The sequence below is a fragment of the Thalassophryne amazonica genome, chromosome 9 (assembly GCF_902500255.1).
Source record: "Thalassophryne amazonica chromosome 9, fThaAma1.1, whole genome shotgun sequence".
Lineage (NCBI taxonomy): Eukaryota > Metazoa > Chordata > Actinopteri > Batrachoidiformes > Batrachoididae > Thalassophryne > Thalassophryne amazonica.
In genome coordinates this window covers 36,262,424-36,278,138 of record NC_047111.1, presented here as the reverse complement: position 1 = coordinate 36,278,138, position 15,715 = coordinate 36,262,424, and the positions used below count along the sequence as shown (strand labels likewise).

The 15,715-nt window shown below is 41.5% G+C and overlaps 1 protein-coding gene across 1 annotated transcript in view; it reads right to left on the bottom strand.

The window, feature by feature from the left end:
* Positions 1–239: 239 nt before the first annotated feature.
* Positions 240–15,715, bottom strand: part of LOC117516978 (histone deacetylase complex subunit SAP30L) — a 36,605-nt gene continuing 21,129 nt past the window's right edge. The window contains exon 4 of the mRNA XM_034177874.1: positions 240–828. Within this exon, the coding sequence (XP_034033765.1) occupies positions 700–828 (129 nt within the window). The 3' untranslated portion in view covers positions 240–699. The remainder of the gene's footprint in view (positions 829–15,715) is intronic.

Genomic DNA, 15,715 nt, shown 5'->3' with positions numbered 1-15,715 from the left:
GGAATAGGAGTGGCTGAAAGATTAGACAACAGCTCTGGGATCAGCTTGGCTTTTATTCCATTTAATGTATCAGTTTTCTCCCCCTTAAATAAAGACGTCTGAATATTCTGCCACTTAAAAGTAGTAAAAGGAGTGATCATGAGTTGCACTATTAGATACGAATTTTCAAAAGAAAAATCACAGCTCAACCAAATATCCAACGCAAAAACTCAAATAAGAAAACACTGAACTCTGCGTCATTCATTTCCAACACGATTCTTAGTTTGGCACAAGCATTCCTCAAGGTGAACATTTTAATTCAGCTCAGAAAAGAAAAATACTCAAATTATTCCAAAACAGGTTTTGTTTTGACACTTAAGGCAGTTGTATTATACGTTGCATTCAACGGAGTTACTTGAGATTGGACGCATTGCCCCCCCCTTTGTTTTGTAGTTATAGACCGATTACAGCATGGTGATTGGAAACCTTGCAGACTGAGTCCTGGTCCTGAGCAATCTGTAGGACCTGTCTATGCAGAGAGGATGTGGAAATGTCTTGCAGGAGGATAAACTGTGATGTGGACTTGGGTGTGTGTTGCTTTGGTTGCTGCTTTTAGTGGTGTTGAGCATTTTTGTGAGTCGTTGCTTTCGATGACACGGTTGTGGTCGCCTACAGGCTGCTGCTGATGGTGAGAGTGACTGCAGCCTGCTGATTGGATGTTCAGTCCAGTGGCTTGGTACCATCTGCTTTCTGGTCCAGACGGCTCTTGCTGCTCTTCACCATGTAAATGAAATAGGTCAGAGTCTCCTTCTCGTTCACGGGAATATTCCTGAAGTGACGACTCACCGTCTGCACAGATGAAGGGAGAGAAAGAAAAGTCAAAATTCTGAAAGGAAGTGCTTTTTAATTTCATTTTATTAAGCCCACATGCAGCAACAGTGCATACAGTGGTACAGTTTTCCTGTCTACATGTAAATGAGGGTTTTGACCCAATTTGGAACCAAACTCAGTGCAATGATATACATGACATCTTTCCACTGCTCACATGACCTTTGAACTTGAAAGGTAAAATTCTGTAAACATACATGTACAGGTTCCTGTAATTCTAAATAAGTCATACATTGCCTTTCTTTGCCCGTTGACCTAGGGTAACCCTGAAAGGCCAAGGTTAAAGGTCATAAGTGTTTAGGTTCAACAGTTTGAACCCGATGAGAATCAAACATCATGGAAAGGTTGTGTGTTCACTGTTCACTTTTGGAGGAGAGACTTGATCAAATGTTAAGGCCATCCAGAAACTGTAATGTGATGTCACTGAATAAGACATTAGTTGTATGAAAAATGTCATAAAAAGTGGACCTTTAATCAAGGGGTATTGTGGAGGACATGTTCTCCCCACAACAGCTTCTTTCCATCTGGATGTGTCACTGGTTTGCAGTCTGAGCAGAACAGGAACAAGAATTTTTGTATTTATGTGGAAAGCGTGACCCGTTTGAGATGTAAAGGGCCTTTCACACAGAGTGTGTCAATGCACTGCACATCGCTCTAAAACCCATTACTTTCAATGAGAAGCGTCGCACTGCTGAACACGGTAAATTTTATACCTTGCGTCCAGCCTAGATTTTTCGTCAGAACAGCATCAGTGCGAAACCTGCCCTTTGGCAGCTCAATTGACAGAAATCCATCATACTGACAACAAACTTTAATCCCTGGAATTAAAATGGTAAACCTCTGTACATTAAGTTCACTTATCTCTCCTCAAAGAAGTCAGACTAGAATTATTTCCCTTCCAAAACAGCATCTGGCTGTCACCGTGTGACGTTTCATTGAAATTCACCATACAGTATGATTCTTTCATACCACTCCTTTTCACAGTTTTCATGTGTGTGTCCGTGCGTGTTTGGGGGGGGGGGGGGGGGGGGGCACACAGCTCTGAATAATTTGCATGACTTTGTCAAACATGTAAGGTGCACTGTTTGAGTGCCCACTGTACTTCACATGAGGATACAGTGTTTCATTTAAACTGGTCACTTGTGGTTTCACTGAAGACCAGCCCTTGGACAGGAGGAGTTCATCAGGGGAAAGAAAGGGGAGATCCTTCACCCTCATATCCCTCCATGAGACAATGTGTCCCACTCTCCTGTACTGCAGTCTGCTGTGTCCCATGTGAGCCATCATGCTGCAGATTGCAATTGGACCCACCAACCAACTTTAGGATACTCCATGGGTCAACAAGACAGATCACCGGGTCAACAAGACAGTCCTCTGGGAGACACTGCACAGTGCACACTAATAAGCAGATTGCCTTGTCTGGCACAGCTGCAGCTGTGAATTCTACAAGCTAATCACTGCTTGTCTGTCAGAAGAAAGTTCACTGTCAATGCTGCTCATCAATCAGCCACAGTGAGATGCAAAGCTCGTTTATAATTAGGAGAAATTAGCTGCAATGCTGTGGTGGTGGTGGTGGGGCTAGCGAGCAGCGACATGTGAGGGTGTGTTTGTACAGAGCTCCCGACCTGGGCAAACGTTTTTAAAAATAACACTGGTGGTGGCCAAGTGGTTAATGTGCTTGGTTTCAGTTCAGAAGGCTCCGGGTTCAAATCCCATCCCTGCCACATTTCTCCATGTAATGTGGAGTTGCGTCAGAAAGGGCATCCGGCGTAAAACCTGTGCCAATTCAACATGCAGATCCACCTTGGATTTGCTATGGCGACCCCGAGTGCAAACAAGGGAGCAGCCGAAGGGACATACTTTACATAAAACAACTTTAGAGGGACAATATTTGTCTCTGACAGTGGAATAATACCAGTGTGTCATATTCACAGCTCCCCCCCCGCCCCCCCAACAACCAAAGGACAAAATGCCTAAAGGAAAACGCTACAAGAAAGAGGCCTTTGAAGGAGTGGGGAGGCTCATTTAGGGACACCTTGGCTTGTTTTCTGTTGTTGGTTGTATGTATGCAAACAATTTTTATTCTATGTTCATTCCAATTTATATATATATATTACAGTTCGCCCTGGTCGGGGCCTGTCAGGAGAACAGGTTAGATGATTAGCAGCACAATGCTAGGAGGAGGATGTGCAATCTCAACAAGTTCAGTAGATCAGCATAGGGATTTAAGGCTCAGTTTTAGTTTTGTGGTTGGACAGGGACTTGTTCTAGTTCTCTTTTTTGTCTACCTCAGAAATACAATGTCTGACATGCAGAAGTCAGCCTATACTCGTTTTCTGAGTTGGAATATAAAGGGGATCCATTAACACCATGAAGCATACTAGGGTGCTTGCACATTTAAAAACATTAAGAAGTGACACTATGTTTTTGCAGGAGACTCATTTGCGAACAAACGAATGTACAAAGCTAAAGAAAGCTTGGACAGGACAATTATTCTGCTCAAAAAATGATGAAAGATCACGTGGTACAGCGATTCTGGTTAGAAAGGGTATTACATTCATTCCATCACAGACTGTGACTCCAGGGGTAGATATGTTATAGTGACTGGCAAGCTATATGGTACCCAAGTAACACTGGCTAACATATATGGACCCAATTGGGATGACCCCATTTTTTCTTTTTAAACTACATTTATAGCAGCACTACCAGTTCTCAACAACAATCAACTGATAGTGGGGGGTGATTTTAACTGTGTTTTACATCCAAAACTGGATAGATCGAATCCTAAAACTAGCAGTAAGATTTCAAACTCTGGTACAGTTATCCAATCATTTATAGACACATATGCACTTTTTGACCCCTGGCAGGGAGACAACCCAACCACGAGACAATACTTTTTCTCCAGTCCACCACTCTTTTTCCCAGGATTGATTTTTTTCCTTGTAGACAGTAGGACTCTTCCTATGGTCAAGGATTGCCAGTACAATAGCACAGTCATCTCTGACCATGGCCCAGTGCAGCTGGACATACGATTCCCAGAGTGCATTAGACCACGCCATACATGTCGACTTGATCCTCTGTTATTCAGGGATTCTTTCAAGAAATTTATTTCCCAACAAACTGATAGTTTTTTGGAATTTAATCGTACACCGGGTATGCCATTAACCACAGTGTGGGAGGCCCTTACGGCCTATCTCAGGGGCCAGATAATATCATACAGCCTATGAGAGAAAGAAACGCAAACAGCATTTAAGTGACTTGTCTGATAATATAGCAGAGGTGGGCCGTAAATATGCTGATGCCCCAACTCTACAGAGAAAAAAAACTGAATTTGATAACCTTTCCATTAAGCAAACAGACCAGTTATTTTTTAAATCAAAGCAAAGATTTTATGAACACGGGGAGAAGGCTGGAAAGCTTCTAGCTCACCAAATTAGACAGTCCACAGCGGTAAACACTATTTCTGAAATTCAGACAGAGCTAGGGGAGATAACTACTAATCCTAACACAATAAACCAAGAGTTTAAGCAATTCTATACAAATCGGAGCCACCAGATGACCCGTTGGATATTACTACATTTTTGGAAAGACTGACAATTCCAATGATCACCCCAGAAGTTAGTTTACAGGTAGACAGACGTATCACAACAGAAGTAGTAGTGCAGGCAATTAAATCAATGCAAAGTGGTAAGGCCGGAGGGCCTGATGGGTTTCCAATTGAGATATATAAGGAATTGTCTAATAAATTAGCACCAATTCTTCGCCGGCTGTACCAGGACATTTTTGAACAACAGAAATTACCCCAAACTATGACCCAGGCTATGATTTCAGTACTCCTTAAAAAAGATAAAGACCCTTTATCATGTAGCTCATATCGTCCAATAAGCCTTTTTAACTGCGACTGTAAAATTCTCACAAAAATATTAGCCACCCGCATAGACAGTGTAATTCCAACAGTCATTGATCCAGATCAAACAGGTTTCATCCCAGAAAGAAAATCATTTTATAATATGTGTATATTTAACATCCTGTATACTCCATGCTCTGCATCTGAGGAGACCTGAGGTGGTGGTCTCCCTGGATGCCGAATAAGCATTTGATCGGATGGAATGGCAGTATCTGTTTACCGTCTTAGAAAAATATGGTTTTGGACCATCATTTTAACATGCATTAAAATATATGCTGCACCCACTGCGGCTGTACAGACCAATAACAATATTTCTGATTATTTCCTGCTTCACAGGTCCTGCAGACAAGGTTGCGGCCTCTCCCCATATCTGTTTGATTTTGTGATCTAACCTCTTGCTATAGCCCTTAGAGCAGAAGAGGGTATCACTGGTATCGCCCACGGCGCCACTATACGCAGATGATTTGCTTTTGTACATATCCAATCCGACAGTACTGATTCCAAAGTTATTGTTGATACTAGAAAAGTTCAGACACCTCTCTGCCTACCAATTGAACTAATCAAAGAGCATGCTTTTTCCAACTGGCTGCACAGATGGGGATTACTCCAAGTTTCCATTCAAAATAGAACAATATATTCGCATATCTGGGAATTAAAGTTACTCGTAACATGGAGAACGTGGAAAAGCACAACTTCAACGCACTACTGGAGCAAACAAAACAAGACTTTGGGAAATGGTCAACTATACCACTTTCGTTGGCAGGTCGTATTAATATAGTCAAAATGACAGTCTTACCTACATTTCTTTACGTGTTTCAGATGATCCCTGTATTTATTCCAATGAAAACATTTAAACAGCTAGATGGATTAATTTCTTCATTTATATGGAACAATTCTAACCCTAAGATGAAAAGGTTGTACCTGGAAGTTCCGAAAGATGCGGGTGGGTCGGGATTACCCAATTTTCTTTGGTATTATTGGGCCGTTAACATAGTAAAATTAATTTATTGGACTCATACATATGAAAATAAAGTGGATCCAGACTGGGTTCAAATGGAACTGTCATCCAACCCGTTACCAACACTTACATCGTCAGTACCACACAATTGTAGTCCATCGTTTATAAACCTGGTTGTCAAAGCCGCACTTCAAATATGGTTACAGTTTAGTAGACATTTGGGTTTACTTCCCAATAGCAGATAATCATCTCTTTCTTCCATCCCGGTCAACAACGCATTCCAACATTGGCATAGAAATAGATTAATATTCTTTTGTGACTTGTACCCTGATAATGTGTTTATCTCATTTGAAACACTTGAAAAGGATCACAATATACCCAGATTGCATTATTTTAGATTTCTTCAGATATGCAGCTTTACCATTGAAAAGTTTCCCTCATTTCCTCGTCCACCATCTAAGAATCATTTAGATACGCTTCTTTTCATAGGGGGCCAGTCCCAGAATCGCGTATCTGTGATTTATGGTATGATACGGGAACTGAAACCAAGGTCATGGGATAAAATTAAAATGGCATGGGAAAAAGATTTGGGAGTTGAGCTCTCTGAAGATTTGTGGCAACACAGTTTGAAACGAATTCATACCTCTTCATTGTGTATACGCCACCGTCTAATTTATTTTGAAGTACTCCATCGCCTGCACTAGGGATAAATTGTCCAAACTCTTTCCCACTACAGATCCTAGTTGTCCAAGATGCAGTTATATACCCACTACAACAGGATGCATGTTCTGGTCATGTGCCTCCCTCAACGACTACTGGAGACAGATATTTGATGTATTTTCTAAAATTTGTGGCCAGACTATAACACCTGACTATCATACAGCCATCTTTGGCATACCGCCCCCAGGCCACAAAGTTTTTAATCTTCAAGCAAACGCCTTGGCATTTGCCTCTTTTACTCGCACGCAGACTTATACTTTAATTGGAAATCAAACTCAGCCCCGTCATTTCTGCAGTGGTTGAAGGATGTACCATGTTTTCTACATCTGGAAAAACAGATACAAGATATGTAAAGCCCACAGAAACTTCACTCTGACCTGGAGTCCCTTTATAGAGTTTGTAGAAAGTTTTCCCTTCCACTGATATACAGTGAGGAAAATAAGTATTTGAACAACCTGCGATTTTGCAAGTTCTCCCACTTAGAAATCATGGAAGGGTCTGAAATTTTCATCTTAGGTGCATGTCCACTGTGAGAGACAATCTAAAAAAAAATAAAAAAAAAAATCCGGAAATCACATTGTATGATTTTTTTTAAATAATTTATTTGTATGTTACTGTTGCAAATAAGTATTTGAACACCTACCAATCAGCAAGAATTCTGGCTCACACAGACCTGTTAATTTTTTTTTAAGAAGCCCCCTTATTCTGCACTCTTTACCTGTATTAATTGCACCTGTTTGAACTTGTTACCGGTATAAAGACACCTGTTCACACACTCAATCACACTCCAGCCTGTATACCATAGCAAGACCAAAGAGCTGTCTAAGGACACCAGGGACAAAACTGTAGACCTGCAGAAGGCTGGGATGGACTACAGGACAACAGGCAAGCAGCTTGGTAGAAGACAACAACTGTTATGATTATTTACTAGAAAGTGGAAGAAACACAGGATGACTGTCAATCTCCCTCGGTCTGGGATTCCATGAAAGATCTCACTTTGTGGGGTAAGAATGATTCTGAGAAAGCTCAGAACTACACAGGAGGACCTGGTCAATGACCTGAAGAGAGCAGGGACCACAGTCACAAAGATTACATTTGTAACACATGATGCTGTCATGGTTTAAAATCCTGCAGGGCAGCAAGGTCCCCCTACTCAAGCCAGCACATGTCCAGGCCCGTTTGAAGTTCACCAGTGAACATCTGGATGATCCAGAGGAGGCATGGAAGAAGGTCATGTGGTCAGATGAGACCAGAATAGAGATTTTTGGAATCAACTCCACTTACCATGTTTAGAGGATGAGAACAACCCCCAGAAAACCATCCCAACCGTGAAGCATGGGGGTGGAAACATCATACTCTGGGGGTGCTCTTCTGCAAAGGGGACAGGACGACTGCATCGTATTGAAGGGAGGATGGATGGGGTCATGTACTGCGGAATTATGGCAAACAACCTCCTTCCCTCAGTAAGAGGATTGAAGATTGGTCATGGCTGGGTCTTCCAGCATGACAATGACCCCAAACACACAGCCAGGGCAACTAAGAAGGGGCTCCATAAGAAGCATTTCAAGGTCCTGGAGTGGCCTGGCCAGTCTCCAGCCCTGAACTCAATAGAAAATCTTTGGAGGGAGCTGAAACTCCAAACCTGAAAGATTTGGAGAAGATCTGTATGGAGGAGTGGACCAAAATCCCTGCTGCAGTGTGTGCAAACCTGGTGAAAAACTACAGGAGACGTTTGACCTCTGTAACTGCAAACAAAGGCTACTGTACCAAATATTTACATTGATTTTCACAGGTGCTCAAATACTTATTTGCAACAGTAACATACAAATAAATTATTTAAAAAAAAAAAAAAAAAAAATCATACATTAGGATTTCCGTTTTTTTTTTGTGATTATGTCTCTCACAGTGGACATACACCTAAGATGAAAATTTCAGACCCCTCCATGATTTCTAAGTGGGAGAACTTGCAAAATCGCAGGGCGTTCAAATACTTATTTTCTTCACTGTACTTTAACATCAGCTGCGCTGGATAGCTGAAAATATTTTAACATAGTTATAACACCAATTCCTTTAATATACTGGGAGAGGTTCCTGGCTGGTTATTTTTGTATCTGATCTTGTTTATTTAATTTCATTTTTGATCATGAGCCTTGGGGGTGGGTTTTATTTTATGTTTAAGTATAATATATATATATATATATATATATATATATATATATATATATATATATATATATATATATATATATATATATATATATTCCGTTGTGTCCGTGTGTTCATGTTTGATGTTTGTTAATCAAAAACTGTAAAATAAAGTTTAGAAAAAAAACAGCATTCTTGTTTTTTCAGTATGAAATGATTCATCCAGCCAACACTGAAGTCTGACTTGTGTTTGGATTTATAATGCCTGGAGGAGGCAGCGTGACCCAGTCGCCCCTGATTTTCCTGATCACGGTTGAGCACTGGGACATCTGTAGGTAGTTGTGAACTGTTGACTGCTGCTTTTATTAATGATGTGAAAGGTTCATTAATAAGAGGGTCCAACCCTCTTGAAAAGTCTGGGGAAACATTTAACTTACAACCCTCCTCCCACAGCTAAATTCAGGAGGTATTTGCAAATACGATGGTAGAGCTAGAAGCAAGGCAATATGAAGTCCACCTGTCGATGCAGTAAATTAGCCTTACAATCTCTCAAACCAATTACTGTGGCATTGGGCCCCATCACACTGCATACATCACAGAATCAACAGAAAAATGGATGTAAGGCCTGAGACGAGAAATGTTGCACTGTTAATGAGGGCTGCTCAAAGAAGGACCCGTAACAGTGGTGTTGTCGTCTCTTTAGTAACAATCAGGCTCGCAAACCTTTGACTCTGCCAATCACATCTCAAAGAAATGCATGAGATGTACACCATTTTAAACATCCGAAGGCCTCAGTTAGGATCACAATTCTGTTGACCACATCTGGATGACTTATTTGATCAAATCTGCGGTGATACAACTACACTGAACAAAAATATAAATGAAACACTTTTGTTTTTGTTTCCATTTTTCATGAGTGAACTCAAACATTGAAAACATTTTCTATATAGAGACCCATTTCTCTCAAATATTGTTCACAAATCTGTGTTAGTTAGCACTGCTCAGGTGTCACAGGTTTTGAGGGAGCGTACAATTGGCATGCTGACTGCAGTACATCCAACCAGCCTCACAACCGCAGACCACGTGTAACCATACTAGCCTGTTCACCTCCAAGATCATCTAGACCAGCCACCTGGACAGGTGCTGCAACAACTGGTTTGCAGAACCAAAGAAGTTCTGCACAATCTGTCAGAAACCGTCTCAGGGAAGTTTATGTGCATGCTCCTCATCCTCACTGGGTTCTCGGCCTGACTGCCGTTTCTTGCTGTAACCAACTTGAGTGAACAAAACATTCGATAGCATCTGACTGACAAGCAACACTATGTGAAGGAGATGTGCTGCACTGTGTGAGGCAAATGGCGGTCACATCAGATACTGACTAGTTTTCTGACCCCCCCAATAAAGCACGACTGCACATTTCAGAGTGGGATTTTATTGTGGCCAGCCTAAGGCACACCTGTGCAATAATCATGCTGTGTAATCAGCATGATTATGGTTTGTGATGTCACACCTGTGAGGTGGGATGGATTATCTCAGCAAAGGAGAACTGCTAACAGATTTAGACAGTTTTGTGAAAATTTGACAAATAGGTTTTTGTGTATACAAAAAATGTTTCAGATCTTTGAGTTCAGCTCATGAAAAATGGGAGCAAAAACAAAATGTTTTGCGTTTATATTTTTGTTCAGTGTAACATAGAAATAACACTTCCTTACTATTACCGAAAATACAAAACTTGCAGAAAATCAAAATGTCCACATTCAGGTACGTACTTTCAGCGACATTTGATATTACAGAGAAGGTCGCTGTTGTAGGAAAAAGCAAATCAATGACTGTTTTAGCTTGCAGTTTCCACAATGCTTTTCTGGTTCCCACGCATTTGAGGAAAGGTTCAACTCACAAGGATGGCCCCACTGCACCCCCAATCCAAAAGTTTTTTTCTCAACAGATTCACACTGACCTCAGAAATGGCCCAGAAATCCTGAAGAAGTCGAGAAAGACTTTTTTTTTCGGGGGGAGGGGGGGTAATTGGCATTTTTATACCAACTTCTCTTAACACACATCAGATTTTCCAAAGCATTCGCGTTCAGAGCATTGTCGTCATCCTCCACCATTTCATAAAAAACAGGAAAAGTCAAACAGTGTGCTACTGGTTGCTGTGGCCCACAACATGTGAGTGTGCACTCAAGCCAATACCTTAAAAGTATATATTAGTCAGTGCTCACTTTGATCTCCGAAAGGGCTGCAAAATTCTGGGCATTTAAAAAAAAAAAGACTAAAACAAGCAGATATCATGCAAGTACAGTTGGATATCTATGCTATCACATGTACACATGGGAAACTATTGCTGGACTATTGAGACCACGCCCCCTACACGCACTGTGCATACTTCCATCACATGCAGAGCTCTCAAGTCTCACGCAGAGTGTGTGAGACTCAATATGTTGTCACGCTCTCATGCTAATGCATGACGTTCCACCACTATAACCTCCAAGACAAGATTTGACAGAAAATAACTCCTTGAGCGTTCTGCAGAGTGCACACAAATGTCAAGCAAACTATTGACAAAGCAGACTGTTTTTCACTCATCTCTGATGGATGGTCAAATATTCAGGGACATTATTAACTACATCATCACCACTCCTAAACTTATATTCAAGAGTGTACAGACAGACACATAGGCATCTACATTGCTGATCAGCTGAAAGTGGTCATCAATGACCTTGGACCAGAGAAGGTTTTTGCACTTGTGATTGAGAATGCAGCAAATATGAAGGTTGCCTGGGAACACGTGGAGGAGTCCCTCCTTCATATAACCACCACAGGCTGTGCTGCCCATGCTATCAATCTTCTCCTTAACCCTCTGGAATCATGAGTATTAGAGCTTTTTGACTACTTTTGGTTTTACCTTCATAATTTATCTTAAAAACTGTTTACCTTGCCTTGTTTGGTGCCATTTTTGTCAGCACAAACTCACCTGTGTGACTTTACAGTTTCTCTTTCATTCTGACATGCATTAAAACAGTGACCCTAAAATCACCCCAAAAACTAAAATTTGAATCAGAAAAAGTTATTTTTTTTACTGTGAAAACCAGAAATCTGTTTAAACTAACCATTTTTATAACTTAGAATGCAAATATAAAATGTAAATTTCAAAAATACGAGGTCTATTAGGTAATAAACCAACCCTTTTATTTTTTTTTTTAACTATATGGATTTGAATCACGTGTGATTACACCAATCATGCTTGAAACCTCGTGCGCATGCGTGAGTTTTTTCACGCGTATCGGTGACGTCATTTCCCTGTGGGCAGGCCTTGAGTGAGATGTGGTCCCGCCCTCTCGGCTGAATTCCTTTGTTTCACACGCTGCTCGAGACGGCACTCGTTGCTTTATCAAAATTTTTTCTGTACCTGTGAGGAATATCCGAGTGGACACAATTCGAGAAATTAAGCTGGTTTTCGGTGTAAAGTTTAACGGCTGATGAGAGATTATGGGGTGTTTCTGTCGCTGTTAAGACTTCCCACGGACCGGGACGTCGTGCAGCGCTTCCAGGCGCCGTCGTCGGCCTGTTTCGACCTGAAAACATCCTAATTTAAGGCTTAATTCACCCAGGACGTCGTGAGAGAACAGAGAAGATTCAGAAGAGGCCGGCATGAGGACTTTATGCGGACATTCCACTGTTTAAGGACATTTTGTAATGAAAGACGTGCGCGCAAATTCGCAGAGTCGTTTCCGTGACGACTTGGTGAATCTGTGTGCGCCGCACCAGGAAAAACACCTCCGTGTTGAAAACCATTTGTAAAATTCAGGCGGCTTTTGAAACTGTTTAACAGCTTGGGCATGTTCCAACTTGCCCGTTAAGGTTTCCAACGGAGGTGTTTTTCCTGTCACGACTCCCCGCGGTCGGGTCCGGCCCGACATGAGACTCTGCCCGCACGTTCTTTCATTACAAAATGTCCGTTAACAATGGAATGTCCGAATAAACTCCTCATGCCGACTTCTTCTGAAAGTTCTCTGTTCTCTGACGACTTACTGGGTCAACAGAGCCTGAAATGTGGAAGTTTTCAACTTGAAACGGCGAGACGCTGCCGCCTCGAAGCGCATATTGCCGTCGGGCGCCGTGGGCCATCCTTATGGCGACACTACCAGACCAAAATCTCTCATCAGCCGTTAAAAGTTTTACCGAAAACCAGTTGAATTTATCGAATGGTGTCCACTCAGTTGTGCCTTACAGTTTTGAAAATATTTTGATCAAACAAAGCAGCAGTCTCTGAGCCATTCCTAAACAATGAAAAAACGACGAGAGGGTGGGCCACTCCTCACTCAAAGACTGCCCACAGGCGAATGACGTAACCGACAGGCGTGAAAAAACTCTCGCATGCCCACGAGGGTTCAAGCATGTCTGATGTAATCACACCTGATTCAAATCCATATGGTTTTTGAAAAAAAATAATAAGGTCGGATACTTTTCTAATAGACCTTGTATATGTAAAAATGGAGCATAAAAAAGTTAATTCACATTAAAATGCAGGAAATGCTTCAGGCATTTTTTGTGGTTATCTGCATGCAATAAAATTCCACAAATATTTGTGCCACTCAAAAAAAAAAAGAATTCCTTTCCAATGCACACCAGAAGCCCCCAAAATGTGTACAGATATTCCACCTCAATATCCATGTGTATGTTTCCTCGTTTTTGCAGCATCTGTATTGGTGTTGGTACAGACTGTCCTGACTGTGTTAGTGGCCAAAAAAACAAAAAACAAAAAAAAAAACAATAGAAAAACCTGTTTTGGATTGGGGGGTCTCTACCTGAACCCCTGTGTTCTCCACCCCTGGAGCCTGCTTACTGCTGGAGCAGTGTGTGTCTGCATTCTTCTCTGCATTCCAGGAGCTCTGTAGCGTGCGAGTCTAGGAGAAGCGCGCATGAGCCGATCCACTGTGGAGATATGTGCACATGTTGGTGGATCCACCTGCTCTGGTTGCTCGTGCAGAACAAAATAGGGATCATCTCCATCATCAGAATCCTCACTGTCTGGTTCAGACTCAGATGACACACTGCACCCTCCGCCTTGCTCCAATTAAAAAAATATATATACACAACTGAAGCACTTGCTCAACATTCATAAGACGCCCCATTTTTACAAAACAAAACCCACCACCAGACTAAGCACACACGCTAAATACTCCCCCAAAATAATACACACTCCAAACATGCCAAATATTTCTCAAATCTCTCAAAATATCAAAACTGACTGCTGTCTGTGTTTCTCTCTCCTCGACAAATCACCCTCAATATCTCTTCCCACAACAACCAAATTACCTGGCTTGGGGATCGTTGTTATTGGGTAAATATAGTTTATTTTCCACCAGTGATAAAGACAAATTCATGTTTTGTTTTTTACTTGTGTAGCTGCGGGCAGAGGGGGGACAAGTAAGAAAATAAACCGTTCATACGCAATGAGCGAGAGAGAGAGAGAGAAGTTTGTCGTCCAGGGTTTCATCTTTAAAAGAGCAAATTTACGTCTTACAGAAGTTTTTTTTTTCTTTTTATTATTGGTGTTTATGCACCAGTGACACCAGATCAAATTACTTGTATGTGAGAACTTACTTTGCAATAAATTCTGGACTGGTTTGACAATCAAATCATTCCAGGTTTAGCTCTTGTTCAAACAAGACAATTTGGGGTTATATTGTTTTAAAAAAGTATGCAATCCCACTCAAAAATCTTAAAAAGAAAATAACTAAACTGTCAACATGACACAAAAATTATGCCTGTCTTACTGGATTAAAGGTACAGTGTGTCATGTTTGAAGAGGAGAGCAAATGTTATGTCCATCAAACATTGTGTTTTTAAACTTTTCAATGTTACTCATTGTATTAACTTAGACAGAAACATGTAAAAAAGAACTTTAATATTACAACACAAGTGTCATTTTTTTGTCTATTATTCTTGCTTGCACCACTATACTAAAAATTTCTGGGGAGAACCCTGGATATGTGAAGGGCAAACAAGTAACTTCAGCAACTTATCTGTCAAAGCAAAAGGGGAAAACAACAACAACAACAAAACTAAAGCACCACACTGAAGCTTCCCAGCATCACACGATGGGGTGGCACTGTCATCATGTATGACAGTCTGCTAAATGGAAAGGAGTCCCTGCAAGAGATAGCCATATCCCAGACTGCAGGCATCGAAAGTGACGTAAAGAAAGTCATCTAAGATTATGTGTTCTGGGAGAGATCGTCTAGCAGTCTGGGAATCCTCAAACCAATTTCAGCAACAGCCAAGATAGAAGGTAACTGTGCCATCTTATCAGATGTCCAGTGTCTTTTTGCAGAGCTCAAACAAGATATCCAGACAGTCCTCCCCACTTCTCTATTTCTTAAAGCAGAGGAAACTGCTGTTGTGAAGTTGCTAGAAAAGTGCCAGGAGTTTTGCATGAAGCCGTTTTATGCAGCAGCATACGCGCTGGACCCAAAATATGATGGAGATTTACTTTTTGGGAAGAGATAAACGGTGCTTAAATGGTTATTACAACCATGTCAGACCACCTGGGCCTTGATAAAGGCAAAGTACTTGGCAGTTTGCCATAGTACAGAACAAAGCAGGGCTTTTGGGAAGGGGATGGAATCTGGCAGTCATGCCAGCATATATCTGCAGCCACCTGGTGGAAGGGACTTTGTGGATGTGAGGCCCTTGCACTTATAGCCTCCATCATACTCCAGATACCACCATCATCATCAAAACTAGTCCCTGTTCGCGGACACACACACACACACACACACACACACACACACACACACACACACACACACACACACACACACACACACACACACACACACACACACACAGTTACGCAACAGGCTCACAAATGTGAGTGGAGAAATTGGTTAGTATTCGGGCTAACCTAAGGCTCTTTGAGCCTGACACAGAGCCATCCTCAACAAGCCTGGTACTGAAGAGGAATCAGACTCTGATGTTGAGGAAGTGGAGGAGGAGATAGTGGGGGATGATTAAGAGCTCACTGCCTGAAAGAAAGTTGTTAAAGAGAAGATGCTTGTTTATGTGCATGTTGACTGGGACTTTTTTTGGAGAGAGAGGTTCTTTCATGTTCT